At 38.5% G+C, this 21,758-nt stretch overlaps 3 protein-coding genes across 3 annotated transcripts in view; 1 reads left to right on the top strand and 2 right to left on the bottom strand.

Annotated features, from left to right (window-relative positions):
• Nucleotides 1-1,246: 1,246 nt before the first annotated feature.
• Nucleotides 1,247-3,483, bottom strand: LOC134678183 (transport and Golgi organization protein 11). The gene is made up of 5 exons (XM_063536638.1): nucleotides 3,336-3,483; nucleotides 3,038-3,197; nucleotides 2,834-2,960; nucleotides 2,299-2,563; nucleotides 1,247-2,117 (listed from the first exon to the last, which is right to left on the bottom strand). The coding sequence occupies exons 2-5, from the start codon at nucleotides 3,107-3,109 to the stop codon at nucleotides 1,910-1,912; spliced, it is 672 nt and encodes a 223-aa protein (XP_063392708.1). The 5' UTR covers nucleotides 3,110-3,197; nucleotides 3,336-3,483; the 3' UTR covers nucleotides 1,247-1,909.
• Nucleotides 3,484-3,770: 287 nt separating this feature from the next.
• LOC134678111 (UDP-glucose:glycoprotein glucosyltransferase) overlaps nucleotides 3,771-21,758 on the top strand; it is a 32,433-nt gene continuing 14,445 nt past the window's right edge. Inside the window, exons 1-17 of the mRNA XM_063536561.1 lie at nucleotides 3,771-4,172; nucleotides 4,850-5,103; nucleotides 5,198-5,377; nucleotides 5,670-5,860; nucleotides 6,445-6,649; nucleotides 7,118-7,331; nucleotides 7,864-8,084; nucleotides 8,543-8,749; nucleotides 9,582-9,764; nucleotides 10,106-10,302; nucleotides 10,660-10,775; nucleotides 10,977-11,125; nucleotides 11,609-11,794; nucleotides 12,505-12,683; nucleotides 12,931-13,013; nucleotides 13,722-13,891; nucleotides 14,704-14,843. Of these exons, the coding sequence (XP_063392631.1) occupies nucleotides 3,929-4,172; nucleotides 4,850-5,103; nucleotides 5,198-5,377; nucleotides 5,670-5,860; nucleotides 6,445-6,649; nucleotides 7,118-7,331; nucleotides 7,864-8,084; nucleotides 8,543-8,749; nucleotides 9,582-9,764; nucleotides 10,106-10,302; nucleotides 10,660-10,775; nucleotides 10,977-11,125; nucleotides 11,609-11,794; nucleotides 12,505-12,683; nucleotides 12,931-13,013; nucleotides 13,722-13,891; nucleotides 14,704-14,843 (3,119 nt within the window). The 5' untranslated portion in view covers nucleotides 3,771-3,928. The remainder of the gene's footprint in view (nucleotides 4,173-4,849; nucleotides 5,104-5,197; nucleotides 5,378-5,669; nucleotides 5,861-6,444; nucleotides 6,650-7,117; nucleotides 7,332-7,863; nucleotides 8,085-8,542; nucleotides 8,750-9,581; nucleotides 9,765-10,105; nucleotides 10,303-10,659; nucleotides 10,776-10,976; nucleotides 11,126-11,608; nucleotides 11,795-12,504; nucleotides 12,684-12,930; nucleotides 13,014-13,721; nucleotides 13,892-14,703; nucleotides 14,844-21,758) is intronic.
• Nucleotides 17,089-20,497, bottom strand: LOC134678895 (uncharacterized). The gene is made up of 6 exons (XM_063537639.1): nucleotides 20,229-20,497; nucleotides 19,897-20,029; nucleotides 19,475-19,605; nucleotides 18,926-18,989; nucleotides 17,419-17,527; nucleotides 17,089-17,290 (listed from the first exon to the last, which is right to left on the bottom strand). The coding sequence occupies exons 1-6, from the start codon at nucleotides 20,293-20,295 to the stop codon at nucleotides 17,114-17,116; spliced, it is 681 nt and encodes a 226-aa protein (XP_063393709.1). The 5' UTR covers nucleotides 20,296-20,497; the 3' UTR covers nucleotides 17,089-17,113.

Here is a 21,758-nt window from a genome sequence, read left to right as displayed (position 1 = left end):
CGTAACTAACAGAACCTACAAATAAAGAAATATTTTATTAGAAAAAGTTTTATTCTTTGTAATCGAAGTCTGAATTAAAATATTCAATGTCACTTATGTTTGAGCTAGCTTCAAAACAACCAGAGACACTCATAGAACTATCTTCATCTGAACTGGATGTGCTTGAATCCGGCACGTAGATTACGAATTCTTGCATATCACCTACTTAGCGGTCTTTTATTCGAGATACCGTAGGTACTTTTACACAATCCTGAAAAAGAAATTACATATAAATATGCATAAAATGGCAAGTATCAAGACTATTTGTCAGTTATTTTAAAAGATCATGAATGACCTGCATATTTATGAAAATTAATATATTTTGAATGAATATACTTACCGATTATGTACCGGAGACAAGTTACTTAGGGGGCTTATTAAATAGGTAATTATTTAATATTAAATACAACATCAATACCCGCGAATAGCGGAAATACGTTCCGCGACTTTTTGTAAGTCGATAGTCGGCTTTTAGCCGTTTTCTTCCCGCTGACGAAACCGAACAATGTTAAATATAATTTTCCTTGTGGTTTTATGTACGGTTTTATCGTGTTTTGAAAATATTTTATACATAAAACTTGCGGTTTTTGTTAATAAAAATATACATTGACAGAAGTTTGTTTACTTTTTACAAGACAGGTGTCAGAGGTTTGATTGCCATATAAAATTTAAAATGTTAGTTCCCGTTTCTGCCACGACTCTTCTCTTTCCGCACAGACTCTACTCGGGACTTAGGGTAGATTTTTTTTTCGCATTTAAAAGTTGGCATTAAGTCGCATGTTGCCTAGGTATGCAGCCAGTTCTATACTTTGGTTTCGAAAATAAATCGCCACACGTGAGCGGATTGCACAACCACACATATTGGTTTATTGGGTTTGATCGCTCGCCCGTGTAGTCACGAGAGCCACGAGCCGCGAATATAAACCAGCCTTTAGAATCTTTAGATACAATTACAGTCCGTTTTTTTTAGCATTAGAAAGAACTTCGCAGAAGTAAGCTTGTGGTTTTCCAAATCCGGCACTTTTAGCGGTAATAATTTGAAGTAAATTGTATGTATTGACCATGCTACATTAGATAATTCAATAATTATTAACAATTAAAGAGCCTGATAAAATCTACACGATTGCTTCTGTGGAGTTCTTTCTAATGCTAAAAAAAACGAACTATACCTAGCATTTCTCTGCGTGCGTTTTTAAGAAAAAAAAACTCGTATCTTTAATTTTTATTGGGATAAAATGTAACTCATTACATAGGTGTCATCTATACTAACAGGGCAATAACTCGATTTCATTATTAGTAAGATGGTTGAATTATTATGTACATCTAAAATTTATAACATCACTGTACAAGAAATCGTAATGTTTCGAAGACCACATGTTATACCTTATAACATAAATTGTTTCCTTAAGATATAGTTTTCTTGTGGCCAACTGTTGTATTGTATAAAAAAAGTTACCTAAGTACCTACTAGAAAAAACAATAGAATCAAAGAAAGAAAATACATTTATACATGTCATAGTTGTCTACTTACACCGTTACAGAGGTAAATATTGCATGCAGAACTATTATGATACAATTGTAGAAGCTCAGAATTATCTGAGTGGTCAACATAGAGTAGGTATAGTAGATAGTAATACGCAACGCAATTAAACTTTCAAACTTATCCGTTGTTTTCTATAAACGTTACGGCAACCTACGGAACATTACAATTCTGGGCAAAATTACTCATTTTAAAACTGACCAGATCTAGTAAATTTCATTTAGGCAGTAGTACATTTTTGAATTCCATTTTCACATTTTAAATATGACCTAGACCTCTTTAATGCATTTTAAAATCGGCATCTACATGGGAAATTGGAGAAATACCTTATTAGGATCGATTAAGCCAAGCAATAACTTTGAACAACAAGTAAGCAATGCCAATAGCATAAGCTATCTTCTCCTTTTGCTGTCTCTGTAATTGTTCAGCTTCGATCGACATTACGCGCCTGTTTAATTTGACTATCTGTCGTCGTAAATGCACCATCTCTTCAGCAGTGGAGAGACCTTCGCCTGCCCCCATTGGAGGTGTTGGATCCCTGCAGAAAAAAATACTTATGTTAATAATTAAACATGTAAGGCCAACCAGGGTAATTGTGTATATTATTCAAGTTATTTTTAAGCATTTGCTTCAATGTCAGTGGCAAAATATTTAAAAAATAGTAAAGCATTTGCTTCGGTTGACCTTTAATTTAAGATTTTAATTTATTTCCAAGTTACCTTAGAACAAGTCTTGATTCTGTCATAGTCGAGTCATTGAAATGATCAACATGTGGTTGTGACAGGGCACCATCTGCTTGAGATCTGTACAGTCTTACGTTCCTGGGAGGAGAGTTAGGCATACTCTCCTGAAAGTCATCAGCTGATGGGAAGTAGTGCTGATCGAGAGTGATCACACGAGGAGGTGTGTTCACTCGGATCATCCCTGGATCAGTGGGGAGTACAGCATTATCTAGCTGAATTTCTCGAGGCGGTGCTTTGGTACCTAAATATGAAACATTAATTTTTAATGTCCTCCGATAGTTGTGAGTAGCACAAAAGCTGTAATCTTTATTAGTTCATATAACATTTAATACATATGTATTAAACAGATATCTATTATTAAGTTGCCATTTATATTCGAAATGGGTGTAAGAGATCAATCTATTTCCCCAATTCCAATGTAATTCTTTATTTTATCTCCTGTAAACCAGCATACTTTACAATTGAAAATTGTGATATAAAATTAGTAAGTAAATTGAAAGAAAATATTCACCAATGTGCTGATCTTGCCCAACTACAAGTATCCTTTCTGGTACCTTCATATCAAATTTTTCATTAGCATAGTCCCATCCTGTTCCCAAACCGTTTTGGGTTTCGTCATCCATTATGTCACCAGTTGCCTAGAAACCAGAGACGTAAGTGTTTTAGATAGCTTCCAAATCAAACCAAACCAAGGCTGAACTAACTGCTTGTATACCTTTATCCTTTGTGGTACGGTCATCTTGTGGCTAATGAGACGAGCGTAGGCTTCATCGGAAGTGTACTGCATCTTATTGGTATTCCAATCACTTCTGTAGGTTCTTCGTGGTCTTCAATTCAAAATATATGGAGCCCGAACTGTAACTTATAAAAGCAACCTAAAAATAAAGATACAAATTAATCGATGAATGTCTGTCTCTACATTAATAGACGCGAAACTGGTCAACGGGTCATTGCTGTTGTAAAACAAAATGTATGGTATTGCGCCATAACACACGCGATCAATTTAAACTTACTTCATTTCAAATTTATCAAAATTACTGCTGTGTGATAAGAGAAGTGAGAGACAGTAGCAAAGTAGGCAAATCTATTGTATGACCGAAGAAGAGGTTGGTTGGACTTGGTTTGGTTTGGTTGGCTGGGCTGGCAGCCTGGATTTGATGGGTGGTGCAACGACTGAAAGCATAAAGCATTTCAATTCATCCGTCAATACATAGACAAGTTGGGACAATCTGACCAAAATCAATTTATATTTAGGTCCTTCTTTTCTCTTATAATTTCATCATTCATATTCAAATGTGGTTAAAATTTATTAATTCAAAAATAACTGGCGTTTATTGTTTAGTAATTATGATCTTGTTTTCTTAGGACAATCACACAATGATAACTTGAAACGGAACGTAATTAGTTTTGTAATGTCATGTATGATGCTGATTGGTTGGTGATAAACGCCTTCAACGCGGAGTCAAAAGAAGCAAAATTTCATTCTTACCACGTTAATAGTTTAATACGTGTAATTAAAATGTATTATGTGTTTTAATTTGTATATACAATTATTTTAGCGTTTTAATATTGGTCAAGTAACCAATAATTTGGTATTTTGTACACAATGACAGCCTCCGGCTTTAGAGTTTGGGTAGTTATTTTAGCCCTTGTTATTGTTACTTCGGCACATTTAAATCCTAAAAGGGATGAGAAAAAAGCCAAGTCAGTCACTAGTTTCGTAAGTGCTAAATGGGAAGCAACACCAATTGTTCTAGAGCTAGCTGAATATCTTGCTACTGAAAGCTCTGACTTGTTCTGGTCATTTGTGGATGGTATAAATTCGTTGAAATCTAGTCTTGAAGATTTAGGTAAGTAACTCACTCGTTATTATTTTCTAGTAATATTGAACCTATCTAAGTTTAGAGATTAGTTAATGTAGTTTTTAAATTATTATCCCTTCAAGTCCGAGCACTTAAAAATTATTTTCGAAACCTCCATATGAATACCAGTTTTTGATTCTTTATATGTTTTCTATACTTTTCAATGACCCAATATTGCGTTTGTGAGACTCAGTTTCTCTGCTAGCCTTACATTGCATCAGTGGGGGTTGGTGAAGCTAAACTGTAGGCCAGGCTTCTCTTAAGCTTTGCGGACGCGATATCGCGGCGGCATGCGGAAAGGTTTATGCATCTATGCCTGGAATTCGAAAGAGGAATATTAACAAACTCTATCATATATAAATTTCAACTTAATATTCATTTCCACAATGCTTAATTAATTTGTATCGTGTCATGGTAAAAAAAGGTATATTTATAGTATAAATAAATTATTCCTTTGACTAATGTATTTATTTACGAGTTGTTTGATAAACAAGAGATTGCCAAACTTAATGCACTAAGTTGTGGCTGTTCCACTTCATATTCAGTTTTCCAGTTTGTGTACCGGCCATTCAACCTTTATTAATATTAAAATGCTAGTAACTCTTGATACGCTGCTGTCCCAGGTTCTGTTTACTGCATTTTCTTTATTGAAATTGTTTTTACAGAGACTGATAAAGAAATATACAATGCATGCATTGGTGTTGCCAGCTCCTTGCTGGCGCCAGCACAGTTGCGAATGGCAAAACTGGCATTGTCCATGCATACTACATCACCAACTGTCCGAATGTTTGATGAGATTGCAGCACAGAATGGGGCCAAGAGTGTTGCTTGCCCTACCTTTGTTTCCATTGCTTCAAGACAAGTTTGTGATAATGATGTGTTACGTGATATTCTCAAATCATATAACAAATATGATCCTGTAAGTGTGTTATTAAATGTATTGGATTTAATTAAATATGATTAAGTATATCTAATATTAGCCATCATACTGTAACAAAATTTAACTTTTACAGGAAGAACACAGGTTGGAGACATATTTGCTGGACCATTCCTATCCAAGCAGTGATAACAAAACTCTTACTGCAATATTGTATGGAGAGCTTGGTTCCAAAGATTTTACTAGCAAACATAACATCTTGACAGGTTACGCTGACAGAGGAGTAATCAATTATGTTGTCAGATGGAATGTTAAGGTTGGCAATATTATTAACAGATTTATACACCTCTTGTTTTTGCTTGAAGTTATATATCCCTTCAATGGCGCCAGCGAAAACGCGAAAAGTAGTCAAGTGGCGCCGCGGATTTGCAGGCAACACCTCATTAACCAGTCACTGGTGGCCAACAGTTTACTGGTTTTCGCATCAACCTCTGAGTGGTGGCCCCCAGTTTACTGCCTTTGGAACCAACCATTCTCGGGTTGACCGCCACTTGAAGGGATATATATTTCTTGTTTTATAATAATGTACTTGACCACTTTGTTTTTAGACTAGTGGTAAGCCCAAATTGCGACTATCTGGTTATGGAGTTGAACTACAACTGAAGAGTACTGAATATAAAAGTCAAGATGACTCAACTCCTAAGGAATCTGAGAGCAATGAAGCTTCTCAAGCTAATGAGGAGGAGGACGAGAATGACCCACAAAATCAGATTGATGGGTTTAACTTCGGAAGATTAAAGTAAGTGATTTCTAAATTGTTGGTACAAGATATAAATGTAATACTCAACTTCAACTTCTCATGAAAACCACTGTATCAAGCCTAAATTCAATGAAGTTGTGTCGATTTTTACTGAGTTACTATGATGTATTAGGTTTATGGTACTGTAACATTATTTTGTCTGTAAAGTGAAATGTAGCATACCTATGTATGGTATGTTAAATTTCAGCTAAATCACAACCGGTTCAATACTTTGCTAGTTTTGATTTGATTACAAAAAACAGACACTGGGGCAGACAGAAGGCTAAGCTAAGCTAAGCACAAATTTGAATATAACAAAGTGATGGAGTGTCATTACGAACACGTCAATATTTAAAAAAAAATCACATTAAAGATGACATGGCCACACTTTGTCATTGCAAGTGCCATGCAAAATTAGGGCTCATTTAGACGATGCAAGAACTCGCATGGGAGTATCATTAACATTGCGGTTTTTAATGGTCATAATCAGGAGTCCGCAATGTAACTAAAATCGCATCCGAGTTCGCGCGCCGTTATTTTTAAACGATCGATAAAAATTCAGCTAACAATATCTTCACGTGCAGGAATCTGTTTCCTGCTTTGCGTACGCCGCTGGAGCGTTTTCGCCGGCACTTGTCCGAGTCGAGCGAAGAGCTTGCGCCTCTGAAGGTGTGGCAAATGCAAGCTCTGAGCATGCAGGCGGCCGCCGCGGTGGCCGATGCAGCTGATGCTGGGGGCGATGAGCCACTCAGGGTTCTCGCTTCGATTGCGCAAAACTTTCCTATGCAGGTAAATATTGTAGACAAGTAAAAGTTTACCTTAAAGTTTTATAAATAAGGAGTGGAGTTCTCTAAGGTAGAAACGGAAATTGCTCTCTCTTCTCCCTCTCTACAAAACTCGTATATACAGATCTTAATAAACAACACTTATTTTCTTGTTTTTATCCATATTTTCTTCGTTTCCGACCCACTGGATGAGAAAAGAGAGAGAGCGTGTAACCTCAAGGAGATCTGAAAAGAAAAAGTAGTTCATATGGGTTAAAAAAACTTATATATGAAAAAAAGAATATCAGCCTAGTTTAATGCCCCACTGCTAGGCAAAGGCGTCCCCTCGTTTCCTCCACTCAGCCCTGTCGTTTATACTATCCCGACAATCCGGATAGAATGCGTAAACGTCGTCCCGAAATCTCATTTTGGGTTTGCCTGCACCCCGGCTGGTAGCAGAATTTAAACACTTAATTTAAATTAAAATTTATAGACGAAGTCGCTGATACACGTGAACGTGCCGCGCTCGTTCCGCGACGAGGTGCTGTTCAACCAGGACGTGTGGGCGTCGTCGCTGGGGCTGCGCGCCGCGGAGCCGCTGCTGCTGGTGTCGGGCGCGCAGTACGACGCCGAGGACGTGGACGTGCTGGCGCTGCTGGCCGCGCTGCGCGAGGACATCGGACCCATGAACACGTTGCACGCGCTCGGTAAGTACATACTAGTGGAGCGCCTCCACCATATTTACTTACCCCCTTATTCATAATGTATTCCTTATTTGTATGTTGTTTGTTATCTGTAAATGTTTGTAGCGTACCAAGTGTGTAAATGTATTTAATTTTTTTTTTTATATGGGTCCTGAAACCTGAAATAAATGTTTTTTTTTTATATTCATCTACTAAAGTTGACAAGACTTCGGAAAGGGACAAACGATTATTATGGGCTTGTCAACTTTAGTAGACGTTTATGAATAAGGGGGTTAATAATTACTTCTTATAATGTGTTCCGCAACTCGTGCGCTGGACAGCTAGGATGTGTGGGGTGGGCCTCATTACAGGCTCTATATTTTTTGTCCCAAGACAAAATAAGGGACCAAGGAATGGAAATCTTATTTGCCATAATTTTAGACCTTTTATTTTGGAGGTGTTTATAGTGCTCACTCATTTCTTTCCCGCAAAGTAGGCATAATGGATGTCGCCTTCTGAAAAGTGTCCAGGAAAACTAACTATACCTTATTTACAGGTCTGTCAAAAAAACTGATCAACACCCTAATGTCCATGGAAGTGGGCGAGTCGTATACATGGGAGGAGTATGGGCTGGACATCAGAGACACGGCGGTGACGTGGCTCAACGACTTGGAGTCCGACGAGCGCTACCGCCGCTGGCCCTCTTCCTACATGGAGCTCTTGAGACCGACCTACCCCGGCATGCTCAGGAATCTTAGGAGGAATATTTACAATTACGTGAGTTGACATTAAATAATATGTTTTATTGCAAGCGTGCAGCATTCTGCACTAATGACGCATTCGTCATTATGCACGAGTCACGAGATTTATTTTATGAGCCGCACGCACAATAAAACACTCACATAGTTTCAAATTCAAGATGAATTTTGATACAATTTACTTTTGAGAGTTTTGAGTGTCATAGCCGCGCCGGTTTTATTTTTAAATTTTTCGATGAATACCGCCAACGTGGCAATAATAGTCGCAATCAATCAGCTAAATAATCAAAAAACTTTTATTGCCACGTTGCCAAACCTAGACCACTATCAGAGTTGTATCATAAAATTATAAGTGTGCACTTATATATGTACCTATTGTACATAGTGTGTTATTATTGACGAAAGTACCATTGATCCAAATAACTGACATAGGGATCGGTATTGTATTGTATAGTAGTGATCATCGATTGGTTGTAGGTGATAGTAGTGGACCCGACATCGTTGGCGTCGAGACCGCCACTAAAGCTCAGCGAGACGTTGCTGAAGCACGCGACGCCGGTGCGCGTAGGGCTGGTGCTCGCGCCGGGGGCCGACGTCGCGCTCACCGCCGCCGTGCGCTCCGCTTTCAACTACGTGGCGCAGGAGAAGAACTCTAACAAAGAGGCCTTTTACTTCCTTACTCAGGTGAAACTAGTTGCGCTTATGCAAAGACTGCATCCGTCCTGCCGCAACCGCGGCCTCCACAGTGGTCTGTGCACACCGGATGCGTGTGCGCTTAAATGTTGGAGCTGTGCACACGTACCTCATATGGCAACCGGTGTGCCGTCTCTCATAACGATCAGTATATTACAACGCGTACGTGCACGTGTACGTCTACGCACAAGCATTCGGTGGGCACCGGCCTGGAAGGCAAAGGGTTAGTTTCCTACATATAGAAACACTGAACAATTTCCCAACTCTTGTTAGGGTTCCGTAGCCAAATGGCAAAAAACGGAACCCTTATGGATTCGTCATGTCTGTCTGTCTGTCCGTCCGTATGTCACAGCTACTTTTTTCCGAAACTATAAGAACTATACTGTTGAAACTTGGTAAGTAGATGTATGACTTAGAACTGAAACTTAAATTTTTTTTCATCATAGGTACCCATACGTGTGGGGTATCTATGGATAGGTTTCAAAAATGATATTGAGGTTTCTAATATATTTTTTTTCTAAACTGAATAATTTGCGCGAGAGACACTTCCAAAGTGGTAAAATGTGTCCCCCCCCCCCTGTAACTTCTAAAATAAGAGAATGATAAAACTAAAAAAATATATGATGTACATTACCATGCAAACTTCCACCGATAATTGGTTTGAACGAGATCGAGTAAGTATTTTTTTTTTAATACGTCATAAATCGTAAACCGCAATTTTATTATGTTACTTGCTGCTACGGAACCCTTCATGGGCGAGTCCAACTCGCACTTGGCCGCTTTTTTTAAAATGAGTGTTACAAGGTAATATTCTATTTTGCAGCTTCTCCACTCGACTCAAAACGAACCAATCAACATTGAACACGTAAAGACGTACTTTAAGAAATATGTGAGCTGGAGCGAGAGCAATATAGACGCCATTATTTCTGAAGATTCTGAGTATAACTTTGGCAGCCAGTTAGCTGAAGAATTCGTATCCAAAATTGGCACCAATAAGTACCCACAGGTAAGAATATGTGTGTTGAGATTGCGAATCGACATAACCGTGCAAATTTATTTCATGGCGAATGCATTGATGTATAAAGCTCGACATCAGGGATGTTGCGGATACAGAAAAAACAAACATTTTAGTTATTTTTATTAAACAGTAACTTGGCCGACTTTTCTAGATCTAGACGATTAACTTAAGCTCCGCATCGATTTTATGCGGGCAAAATCCGCATCCGCATGCGGATTTTGAAAATAATGCGGAAGTTCCGCGGATGCGGATATTCGCAACATCCTTGTTCAACATCATCTACCGGTTGCAAGATGGTTGCGGGACATTGATACCTGCAAAATTTGTAGGTGTTAATAAACGGCGTGCCGCTGTGGGACGACGGGCCGACGCCCGTGACGGCCTCCGTGGAGCTGCTGGAGGAGGCGCTGGTGTCCGCGCTGTCGCGGCACACGGGCCGCTTCCAGCGCGCCGTGTTCAGGGGCGAGCTCTCCGACATGGACGACGCCGTTGACTTCCTTATGAAGCAGTCGCATATCATGCCCAGGTGAGATCATAAACATCATATATTTAAGAGTATGACTTGTCGGTGAAGCAATTTCCACGACGATCTTTTCCTTTATTTAATTCATGTACGCTCTCGTTGGTCTTCCCTTCTTCCTGTTTGCTTGAACTTTCACTTCTATGATGTTTTTGATAAATTCGTGGTATCAGTTGAGGTGAGATCATAAACAGACTTATTTTGATTTCCACAAATACGTCTCAAAACTACCTATACGTCGTGCTCGATTTACGCGCAAGTTACCAGTATCTCTGATGCTAATTGCTAGCTGCTAATTTGTACCGTTAATAAATTGGCTTATATGTAGTTTAAATAAGTACATCATATTTATCCTATTCCCAGGTTAAACAAACGTATCCTCAGCTCTGAACCCACCCAGTACTTGGACTTGTCGGGTGTGCCTGCCTCTACTGAATTTTTCACGGAAGAAAAAGTTCATAGAATGTTACAATTAACAGGTATGTTCGTTTGGAATGCTGCTCTGGAATAATTATGATGATTTAATATTAGCGGTTGGCTGGCGAGTGGCTTGAGTGAGTTTCACACATCCACAACAGATTTTTGTCGATATTATCTAATTCCTGATAATATTTCGTATAATTTATCTTATACTTTTTGGTAAAATTGTACAAGTACACCTATGCCGTTGTTTGTTCTAGGACGCGACGCTATAGCGACCGCCCTGCCGCTCCTCAGATATTTCGCCAAGCCTGGCAAGCCGGAGAAGATCACGCAAACTATCTGGATCACTGGCGATCTCAACCAAAAACTTTCTAGGGAATTGCTGAAGAATGCTATTACTTTCATGGTATGCTATTAATATAATCATTTAATTTTTAATGTGATCCAAAAGTACCTTGATAAGCAAATTCTTGGAATAATTTTCTTACTATATGTATTTTACAATATGTCGTGTCATTTTAAAACACTCCCTTCGGTCGTGTTTTAATTTATCGCCACTCGTTGCGATTTTCCTATTATTCGCACTTGTATCGTAATGTACTATTAATTACGGTACATAGGGTTTTTTCTTATTGAACAATATCGCTTTGTGTGTAATGACCAACGTAGCACACTATGTATGTACTATTACCTTTTTTTGCGTTGTATAAAAAAAACTTTGAAAAAGTTTATTAATATGTCTCCCAATTGTATGGGCTTGTAATATAACTACCATAAAAATGCATGTTGATCAATTAAATTCTTTTAAAATTACGAGGGTATCCACGGCGTACCGTGGTTACCTTTAACTGTTGAGTGATCCAATTACTACATGGATTTGAAATTGCAGAGAGATTCACGCGGAGTGCGCGTGGCTTTCATTCCAAATGTGGACGGGTTGTCTAAAGCGGACCAGTCTCTCAACAAGGTGGTCCTTGCGGCGCTGACGGCGCTCGACCCTGCCGAGGCCACCAAGTACGTCGCGCAGCTCTTGGAGGACGAGGGCTGCCACGAAAGACAAGATTGCAACATATTGGTGAGTGACATATAAACAGTAGTAACGTAATTAAACATTTATTGCCAAACCTTTAAAAAGACACAGGTTTGGTCTTACCTCCTGTCACAATACTTCCATGTAACAAAGTAAATTCATGGTAAATTCTGATTTATTATTCTGATACCAAATAAATACAACTACGCGCAAACATCACCTTTTAACGCGGCACACCTTTTAAATAAATTATTTCACACTATTTTGACACCATGCACGAAATAAAGCACCAGATAATTATTAGAAAAAAGTAGGCAGCAGTTATTTAACAAATCTGATAGAACTAATATAAAAGTATTTGACTTGACCGTAACGTCCCTTGAGCAGATTTTATAAATACCATAGTGGCTAATCGTTTTGACAGTTCGAAAAAAGAATAGTATTAGCCTACCCCTATTGTATAGCGGCGACAGTGTCGAGCGTACATGCTCGGAGCGTGGCTTAGGGTCGGTTGCACCAAACTGTTACGAACGTTAAAGAGTTCGCTAAATTTTTATGTATGGAAAGTTTCATAGTAAAGGCGCGGGGCGCGCCGGCTGACGATGATCAGTCTGTCAAATGTGGTTGGTGCAACTGGCACTTAGAATAGCCCATAGTGGGAACAAAAGGTCCGACCACTGTGTCTTCGTTCCAACCTATGGTTGCCGCCGCCAGTCTTGCAATGTCGTGGCCGAGACGTAAGAGTGTCGTTACAGCCGGAGTTGGTGCCCGCCCTGAATCGCTACGAGTGGGTGCTAAAGGCGGCGCGGGTGCTGTGCGCGCGCAGCATGAAGCTCCGCGCCGGCGCGCGCGCCGTCCTACACAACGCTCGTCTCATCGGCCCGCTAGACGGGGACGAGCGGTTCACGCTTGACGACTTCCTGCTACTAGAGAGGTAAGAGCAGAACTATCTACCACAGAACTTTGGCATTATACAAACATTATGTGCACAGATTAACTATACAGCATACACGTACAAGAACATTATTTACTGCAAGGACCTATGTCTCAAACTGTATGGCAGTCCATATGGAATAGCAGTGAGTGTTGTTATATGATTATTTTGTAAACCACTCCTACTTACGGACGATATAGTTATGTAGTAAATTTAATACTGATTGAGTTTTTTTGTTGTATTACAGATTTAGCAGCAACATGTATGCCGATAAATTATCAGAAATATTTGATAAGAAAAAAACTGTGACAAATGAAGTTACCGATGACGGTAAGTGGCAGTCAGTATTGTTTAGGACCTACCGTGAACCACGTTCGACGGTTTGCCTCTCTGTCGCACTTGTAAATTCGCACGTAAGTGTCACAAGGAGACAACACGTCGAACTTGGTTCGCGGTAGGCCCTCTATTTATTTAGTTGTGTGGCATGTTTTACAAAATAGGCAATTACATAGATACAATTTTATCGCGAAACAATAAAAGGTATCCAAAATAGTTCAATTAGTTAGGCCCTCTATTTACACATTGATTAGTGTTACATTTACTCCATACGTGAACGTTAGGGTCAATGAAATGTTCTCGAAAAGCTCTAAATTTTGCTAGCAAGTGTACGTATGTCACTAGCAACAAAAATACTTAAAAAATAATGAAACCTATGATTGTAAAAGTTACAACTTACAAGTCAAATCATAATATGTACAGTCGACGTCAAAGATATGTTTACACTTTTGCACCTTACTCCTTTGTAATAAGGCGAAAAATGTAAACATATATTTGACGTCGACTGTACATTAATTATTGAGGACTTGGTAAATGTTCATATTGATAATATCGTTGGGTGACAAGCAAAAGTCACTAACTAACATCAGTGAAATTATTGGATAATAAACCGCGTTACAAGTGTAATAAAGCACATTGTTACTTTAATTTCTTGGTAGTACTTAGTAAGTTTTGCTTGTCACCCGACGATATGTTATACAGAGGAAGAGGAATTGGACGTATCAGTGCTGAGCGCGGACGAGATGCTGAAGGCGATGGCGGTGCTGGCGGCGCGCAGCCCGCGCGCTCGCACGCCGCTGCCCGCCGGCCTGCGCGCCGACCACTCGCTCGTCGACCTGCCGCCGCTGCACAAGGACGAGGCCGCCATTGAGGTTGGATTCTCTCTCACTCTAATATTAGTCTATGTATCGCATTATACAGTCGCCATCAGATATATCTGAGCGGCCAAGGTGTTCACAATATCTGAACAAGCAGTCTAACGCCTTGACAATAGAGGCGTGTTCAGATATTTGTGAGCACCCTGGGAGCTCCGATATAACTGATGGCGACTGTACACGGTGGGATTTTCTAATATAGTTAGACCAAGAAAAGTCTGCGGCGATTTTAATAGCCCATTCAGTGCAAGTGTAATAATACGTCATAATTTCATAGAAGTTTGACGTTTAAAATAACACTTGCACTGCGTGGGCTATCAAAATGGCTGCAGACTTTTCTTGGTCTAACTCTACCAACTGGAGGGAAAATACCTACTCTAAATAATGGAGATGGCAAATTCCACATAAAATAATGATTCCTTTATTTTCGAAAAGAAATGTAACTGCATTCAGAGATTTAAAAAAATTCGCTTCTCTCACTCAGGAAGCGAACCGGCAAAATAAAAAAAACAACACTTGTACTTTTATAATATAAATCAAATTTATAATAAAAAAGCATTATGCAACTGTAAACGACTTGTGAACTGAGATTAGCAATACAAATTGAACTATAGGGTCGTTGACACATGTTGAATTTTATAACTATATCTAGTTGAATAGATAGAAAATGAGCAATTTATCACAATAAATTAGAAACTAAGAGCCTAAGGGGCCCTTACAACTACATATAATACAACCAGCTAGCCGAGTTATTTTATACAACATTGGTATTGGTAATGTACGACTGTAACATTAGGTGTTGCGTGTAGATCGTGGCAGTGCTGGACCCCGCGTCGACGGCGGCGCAGCGCGTGGCGCCGCTGCTGCTGGTGCTGCGGCGCGTCGTCAACTGCCGCGTCAAGCTTTACCTCAACCCGCAGGACAAGAACTCCGACATGCCCCTCAAGAGGTAAATGCACGGCTCACCATACATGCCCTTTTCGTAAGAGCACACATCAGATCTGATATCGGATGTAGGATCCTACATCCGCGTAGTCTGGCCGCCTGGGCGCCGTCTTTAGCGGTCATGCACACTACAACAAACATTATGCCTACAAATACGCACACAAACAACATTATCGGTCCGACAGCTGACGGGGAGCTCCGACATGGCGGAATTATCGGACGCGCCTTTCCGATACTGGAAGGTGGCAATGACAAAAACAGCTGTAGGAGAGTGCCATTGCCATCAAGTCCGCCTTTTTTGCGTTATCTATAGTTTTTTAGTAACAATGATTTATTAAATGCATAAATAAATGCGACATTGGAAATTAAGGATCCCTTTTCGAAGCTTGCTTTCCTTTCATTTTCTACTGGGACTAATAAAACTTATTTTCCGAGAAATGTCCAACTTTTCGAAACTTCCCGCAACTTGGACATCTAAGTATACCCATCTCATACCCTTGCACTTACAAAGTATGTAATAACTAGCTACAATGTAGAGTGGCGAGAATGGTCTCGCGTCGATTTCAACTCGTGTCGATTTAAAACGCTCCCTTCGGTCGTGTTTCATTTATCGCTTCTCGTTGCTAATTTCCAATTTTTCGCACTTGTATTTACTTTAACATACTAAAACTGTTATCAATAGATAGGATGGTATTATATATTTGTGTAGTTTGATATTAATCGTACGTTTGTTGACTCGAGACTCTCGTAAGTGGAACAGCTAAGTAATCATTGTAATCAAAGTAGGTATTGTTTAAAGTCGCCGTCGCGACTGTAGCGCGTGCTACGTAGGTTTGAACTTATTATTAGGGTCCCATAACCAAAATGGTAAAAACGGAATCCTTATAGTTTCGTTATGTCGGTCTGCTTGTCCGTCTGTCTTCTGGTATGTCACAGCCATTTTAGGCTGCTTTTCCACCAGAGATGTGCGAGAATGCGTAGCGAGGGATGTGTTTGTTAAGAACCAATAAAATCACTTCATGAAGACCTAGGAAAGGTCAATGAAGGGATGCTATTGGTTTTTAACAAACAAATTCTTAGCTATGCATCCTCACAAATTTTTGAGGGGGAAACTTAGGCTTACTCGGAAACTATTAGGTGTATTATATAATGAAATTTGAATCGTAAGTGTATTTTGTGAGCCGCTACTTTAATTAGAAGTTATTTTATACTACTACTATCATTCTAAAAATGTAAAAAAAGTAAACATCAAAGTGTGGTATACCATTTGATAGGGAATTGTAATAATATTAAGGTTGCTAGAGTTACGCCAAGCTAAATTGGCTGCGATTTTGATTGCTCAGACTGTGCAATCTAATACCTTTAAACGAGCAATTTTTGTTTATATATATATTTCGGGGAGCTCGGAAACGGCTCTAACTATTTCGATTAAATTTGCTCTATGGGGGTTTTCGGGTTATTTACTCGGGTCGTTATTTCTATGGCTTTTTTATCATACGAACATGCGTGGTGCGACACGCGCTTGTCCGGTTTTATATTTGTTAAGTATGTATGTATAATTTACGCTTGCGTCACAAGATTTCTATACTTGTTTCTTATAACAGTTAAGAGTCACAAGAACCCGTTGCCAGAATGCCGATTCCATACAATCGAAGTAACGCTTTAATATTAAAACGACATGCTTTATTTATGCATGCAAGCATGTTATTACATGAAATTTTGTATGAACATTCACTCAGTAATATAAGTTTTACATTCTACGCTATATTCCTTGTATTTTTTGTATAGCGTATTATCTTTCTTTGTATGACGGCGTGGCGGCTAGGTTCTTGTGATCTTAATTTGTCATTACTCATTTAGCATTATAATTATAAATTTAGTTAGAATTCAATCGATTGATAATCATGTCTGTCTGTGAAGATAGTTCTTAACATCATCCTGAAAAAGGGTTCTGATTAATTAAAAGATAACTTTAATGCTTGTTTAGTATAGTATATTGTCATAATTTTTAGCATTTAGTAAATCAAATGACCTACTCTCTCGAATCTCTCGATCTACAAAAATATATATAAGATAACGTATAGCTAGTCCAGGTAAGCCCGCTGTCGTCTGGAGATAGGTACAGACAGCAACACTGTTAACTGTCCATCGATGGACCTTATGCCTTTTGTAATAAGTTTTACGAACTGTCAGTTAACAATGTGAGCGATGGTACTTTAGAGCGTGTCGACCCAGCCGTATTGGCTACTAAATGCTTAAAAATAATAAAGTAATTTATATGCTAGAAACTATTTCAACGAATTCTTTAGGTGTATGCCCTCGGAGATATTGATTCGCCTGGGTTTTGATTACACGCTGAAGCTGGCTTTTCATTTCGCTGCTGTTTATCAGATCCGATATCATGTTGTTTGCAACGCTGTTCACGGTGTCACTGCTGCCACCAAGTTGTATCTGAAAATCGGGAATCACTAACTTTTAAAAGTCGTGTTTTATAGATTTTGTTATATCTAGTTTTTAATGCACGTATTAAAGTATTACGTTCTTAGCTTAATGGTTGGTTAAAAGCGCTTTTAATTTACCTGAATGCCATTGACTGAATAGTCAAGCTTGAGGTGGGTGACAACCGTGTCATTTCTTCTAGCCCCAAACCTCACGTTAGCTCGGACTCGTAAACTATTGATGTTGGACCTGTGTCATAGGAAATATTAGTCCAATGTACACAATTTTATAAGTTACTGCTACAAATAAGTAGAGGGCGGAGTACCGGTGGCAAATTTCACACTAAATGTATGGAGTCGCCTAAGTATTCTTATGATTAAATAAATAACGAATAAATGATTAATTTTGCATAATAATTTTTAGGAACTTATAGAAATTATCTTACGAGCATACAAATATAATGTAATATGTTGTTAATATCTATAATACATAATAATATGTTTTCTTATCAAAACATTATCATTAGGTACTAATTACTAGACTAAGAAGTTATACCTGCCAAACGATATATTATTTTTAAGACCATTCAATTACAATTGAGGACTGGAATTATGTGTTCGAGGTCCTCCTCACAATCTACACTTAAGTGCGTATCCATGTTATAAAATGACTGGACTATGGCCACATGTTCCTGGTTTTTCGAAGTGAATCGGTTTCTTAATTAATTGAAGATCCATTTATGAGTGGAAAACGATCGCTCTACATCTACCGATGTCATGGTTGCATGTTTAAGGACTTGTTTATAATTTTCCATTGTAATCATATTCCTTAATTCGTCAGCATCTGGGTTTCTATCTAGAACCAATTTGAGTTTATTTCGGACGGTTTCACTTCCTTGGAGGCTTAAAATAGTCCTAACTATATCTAACCAGACAACCACCAAAACCAGAAAACCAGAAAACTTTCTTCTATCGGAATTTTAGTGCATAGTGTTAAGTACTTACTTCCAATTTACGAGTAGGTACCATACTAAGTACATTAGGTAAATGAATAATTTTATTATTCAAGCCTAAAATAATAATTATAAAAACGACTCCATACCTTTTGTGTGAAATTTGCCACCGGTACTCCGCCCTCTACAAATAAGTTTGGTTGTAGTTTTTTTCTAATTCAGACATCACTGGCGGTCACATTTAACTATGGGACCAACCCCGCAATCACAATAAATTGACTATGTCGTACATTTAGGCTGGTCCGCTGTTGATATTTTCCACGAACAGATACAATTTTTTTCCAATTCCGGGGTTGGTCCCATAGTAAAATGTGATCGCCATTGATGACTGAATTAGAAAAATTGGTTACTGATCACTGATTAAATTTCACCGTGTATTAAGCTGCCTAAAGCATCATTATTACAAGACACCTAATTTTATAAATAAGTAAGTAATTTTAGGCCTTAATTGGATTAGGCCAAAATTATTAAAATAGTCTCAATATACATATAATATAATTCAGCCTATATACGTCCCACCGCTGGGCACAGGCCTCCTCTCATGCGCGAGAGGGCTTGGGCTATAGTCCCCACGCTAAATACGCTACAAGGTTATTCTTAATCTGTTTTGTCAACAAATTACTTGAAAGGCTTACTTGAGTACACCCTTGTCGTCTATCGAGTAAAAGTACATTATTGTACCCTGCAGATGGTACCGGTCTGAAATATATGCAAGAATAAGATAAGCTGTCGAATCAAGGTCGTCATTTATTCGATCACTCCCGTTCATTGTTATTATCGTGACGCTATAGTTATAATTCAAATATTACTTTTAGGGATGTAACGATACATGATTTTGCCGATACGTTACCAACACCGATTTTTGAAGTAAATAATCGGCGATACCGATACAGATACCGATATCAATGGCACAGTAGTTAGTTAATAAATAAAATAAATAAGGAATTATATACTTAATATGCATAAAACATACTTATGTATAATAGACACTCGATATATCGGCCTGCCGATTATATCGGCCGATATATCGGTTTCAGTATCGTTATATCCCTAATTATTTTTACATTTAAATATAAAATTTAAGAATTTCTACTTAAGTGCTCGTTGAGTTCAAGTAACGCAAAAAATCATGAACAGAATAATCTCATCTTATAATATACGAAGTTAATGGAATAAGGAGCTACCTGCGCGGATAGCCAGCGTGGGTATGAATATTTCCATCGTAACCATCATATCTTCCGGAGATGCAGATAGCTTTTCTACTGATAAATCATCCAACCCTTTGATCTTTAGTTCACTGAGCGAAATTTGATATCTGTAAATAGACATCAAATATGTATTACTTATACAGTAGGAAGGTAATACTAATATTGTTTACTACCACTTTCTAAATTAGATAATTTTCTTTCTATTAGTTTTCCACTTGATGAAGGATACATTTAAATATGAATGAGTTTGTAACAAAACATGAAAGCTTATTTCTACTACCTAATACTCGTTTTTTTATCAACAAATTCTTTTTTATAAAACAACAGTTACTTTATAACTTTTCAAGATGCAGTTGCCACTTGGTCCTTCACAATTTTGGATGAGAGCGCCTACTCACCCGTCATAATCAAACTTCATAGGAGGAATCCTTAGAGGCTTGAGCGAGGGAAATGCAACCGGCAGCGACTGGACGTCGCCGTTTCGACATTTCTCTATTAATCTTAGTAGCCCTTCTTCAAACTTGTTGCGTGCTGTGGATGAAAACAGTTGTGTAATTTAATACTTCATTACCTAACCTTACTTGACGGTATCCTTGCGCTTACATAGGTACTTGCTGGTCTAAGGGCCTAAAATTACATAGATGTTTCTTTTTCTGTCTGACATAATTGATCGTGCTTGTTTACGGAAGACCTCGTGAACCATTAAATAAACCAATCATTTTGTACTCACGTGTAACACAATGTATAGTAACGGAGGCTAGCACTAACAGAACTATAATGTGTATGTAATTGTTCATTTTGAATCGGTTTATAGTCCGTTAAATTAATTGGATCAACTTGAGTTTGTTGTAAGTCTGGAACTGTACTAACGAGGTTGGATATGAATTACATTATTTATACCCATACTGAAGCCTTAATTCGTGATAACATTGTTGATTCAGTTGTAACCACAAAATTATTACCTTAATATTCGTCACTTGGTCGTGTGACGGATTTACCCATTTAATGTTATGTGTACCATAATCCCACGGTATGTAAGGTGCGTTACGTTTTATTGCTTTTGTTTAACTGCCATTTTATTACTTGACTCACTTATATTGGTAATGTACCGTAGGTATTAACTTTAGCTATCGCGGTATCACATAAATGACCGTAACATTGCTACACTTCCCTATCTTGGTATGGGTGGTATTCCACCTATCCAATGTCAGTGCGTAAATACGTTTGATAACAATTATTTAAATGATTTAGGATACATATATTTTTGGGATTTGTTTTAAAGTGAAAACTTTATTTCACTCTTACTCTTTATTTCTTTAGTTTTTGCCGAATAAATTACAACCAAAAAATAGGCTGTATATCAGTTGTTCTCGATGTAAACCGTACCATTAATTAACAAAAGAGACACCTGTAATTTTTGTGTCTGCATTCCTCATATTATACTTATTTCCCATCATGAATCTTTTGCCATATCTGTATGCTGCATCTGTATATTATTCTGCAATATAAAGCCGTTCTGAAGCACCATCTGAGCATTGGGAGGAACTTGCAGCTAGCAGATCAGAATGGCTTGAACCTCTGGACCTAGTTGCCATCTCTAAATTCGCCGACCCTGACAAAGACTAAAAAACCGGGCAAGTGCGAGTCGGACTCGCACACGAAGGGTTCCGTACCATAAGGAAAAAAAATGCAAAAAGAAAACGGTCACCCATCCAAGTACTGACCACGCCCGACGTTGCTTAACGTTGGTCAAAAATCACGTTTGCTGTATGGGAGCCCCACTTAAATCTTTATTTTATTCTGTTTTTAGTATTTGTTGTTATAGCGGCAACAGAAATACATCATCTGTAAAAATTTCAACTGTCTAGCTATCACGGTTCGTGAGATACAGCCTGGTGACTGACAGACGGACGGACGGACGGACAGCGAAGTCTTAGTAAGAGGGTCCCGTTTTACCCTTTGGGCACAACATTTGGGTCGAACATTCGACTTAAATGGCATTTTTCCCCGTACGTGTATTTATACGGTTTTTACCTACTTTGTACACAGTAATGCCAGTAAATAATTAAATTCAATAAGGCGTTTCCTCACAATAAAAGTTTTCTCCGGACACTTTATGAAAACCCCCCTGACGGCCCCGGACTGCCTTCAAACTAGGGTATTTCCGGGGAAACCCGGACGGATGGCAGCCCTACCTGGACCAAAAGTGCCTTCAACAGAAGTTTCGACTTAAGCCGTCCTATAATATTTTAGGAAGGGT

This window comes from Cydia fagiglandana, chromosome Z (genome assembly GCF_963556715.1).
Source record: "Cydia fagiglandana chromosome Z, ilCydFagi1.1, whole genome shotgun sequence".
Taxonomy (NCBI): Eukaryota; Metazoa; Arthropoda; class Insecta; order Lepidoptera; family Tortricidae; genus Cydia; species Cydia fagiglandana.
Note: the sequence above shows the minus strand (reverse complement) of the source record. Positions and strands in the feature narration are given on the sequence as shown.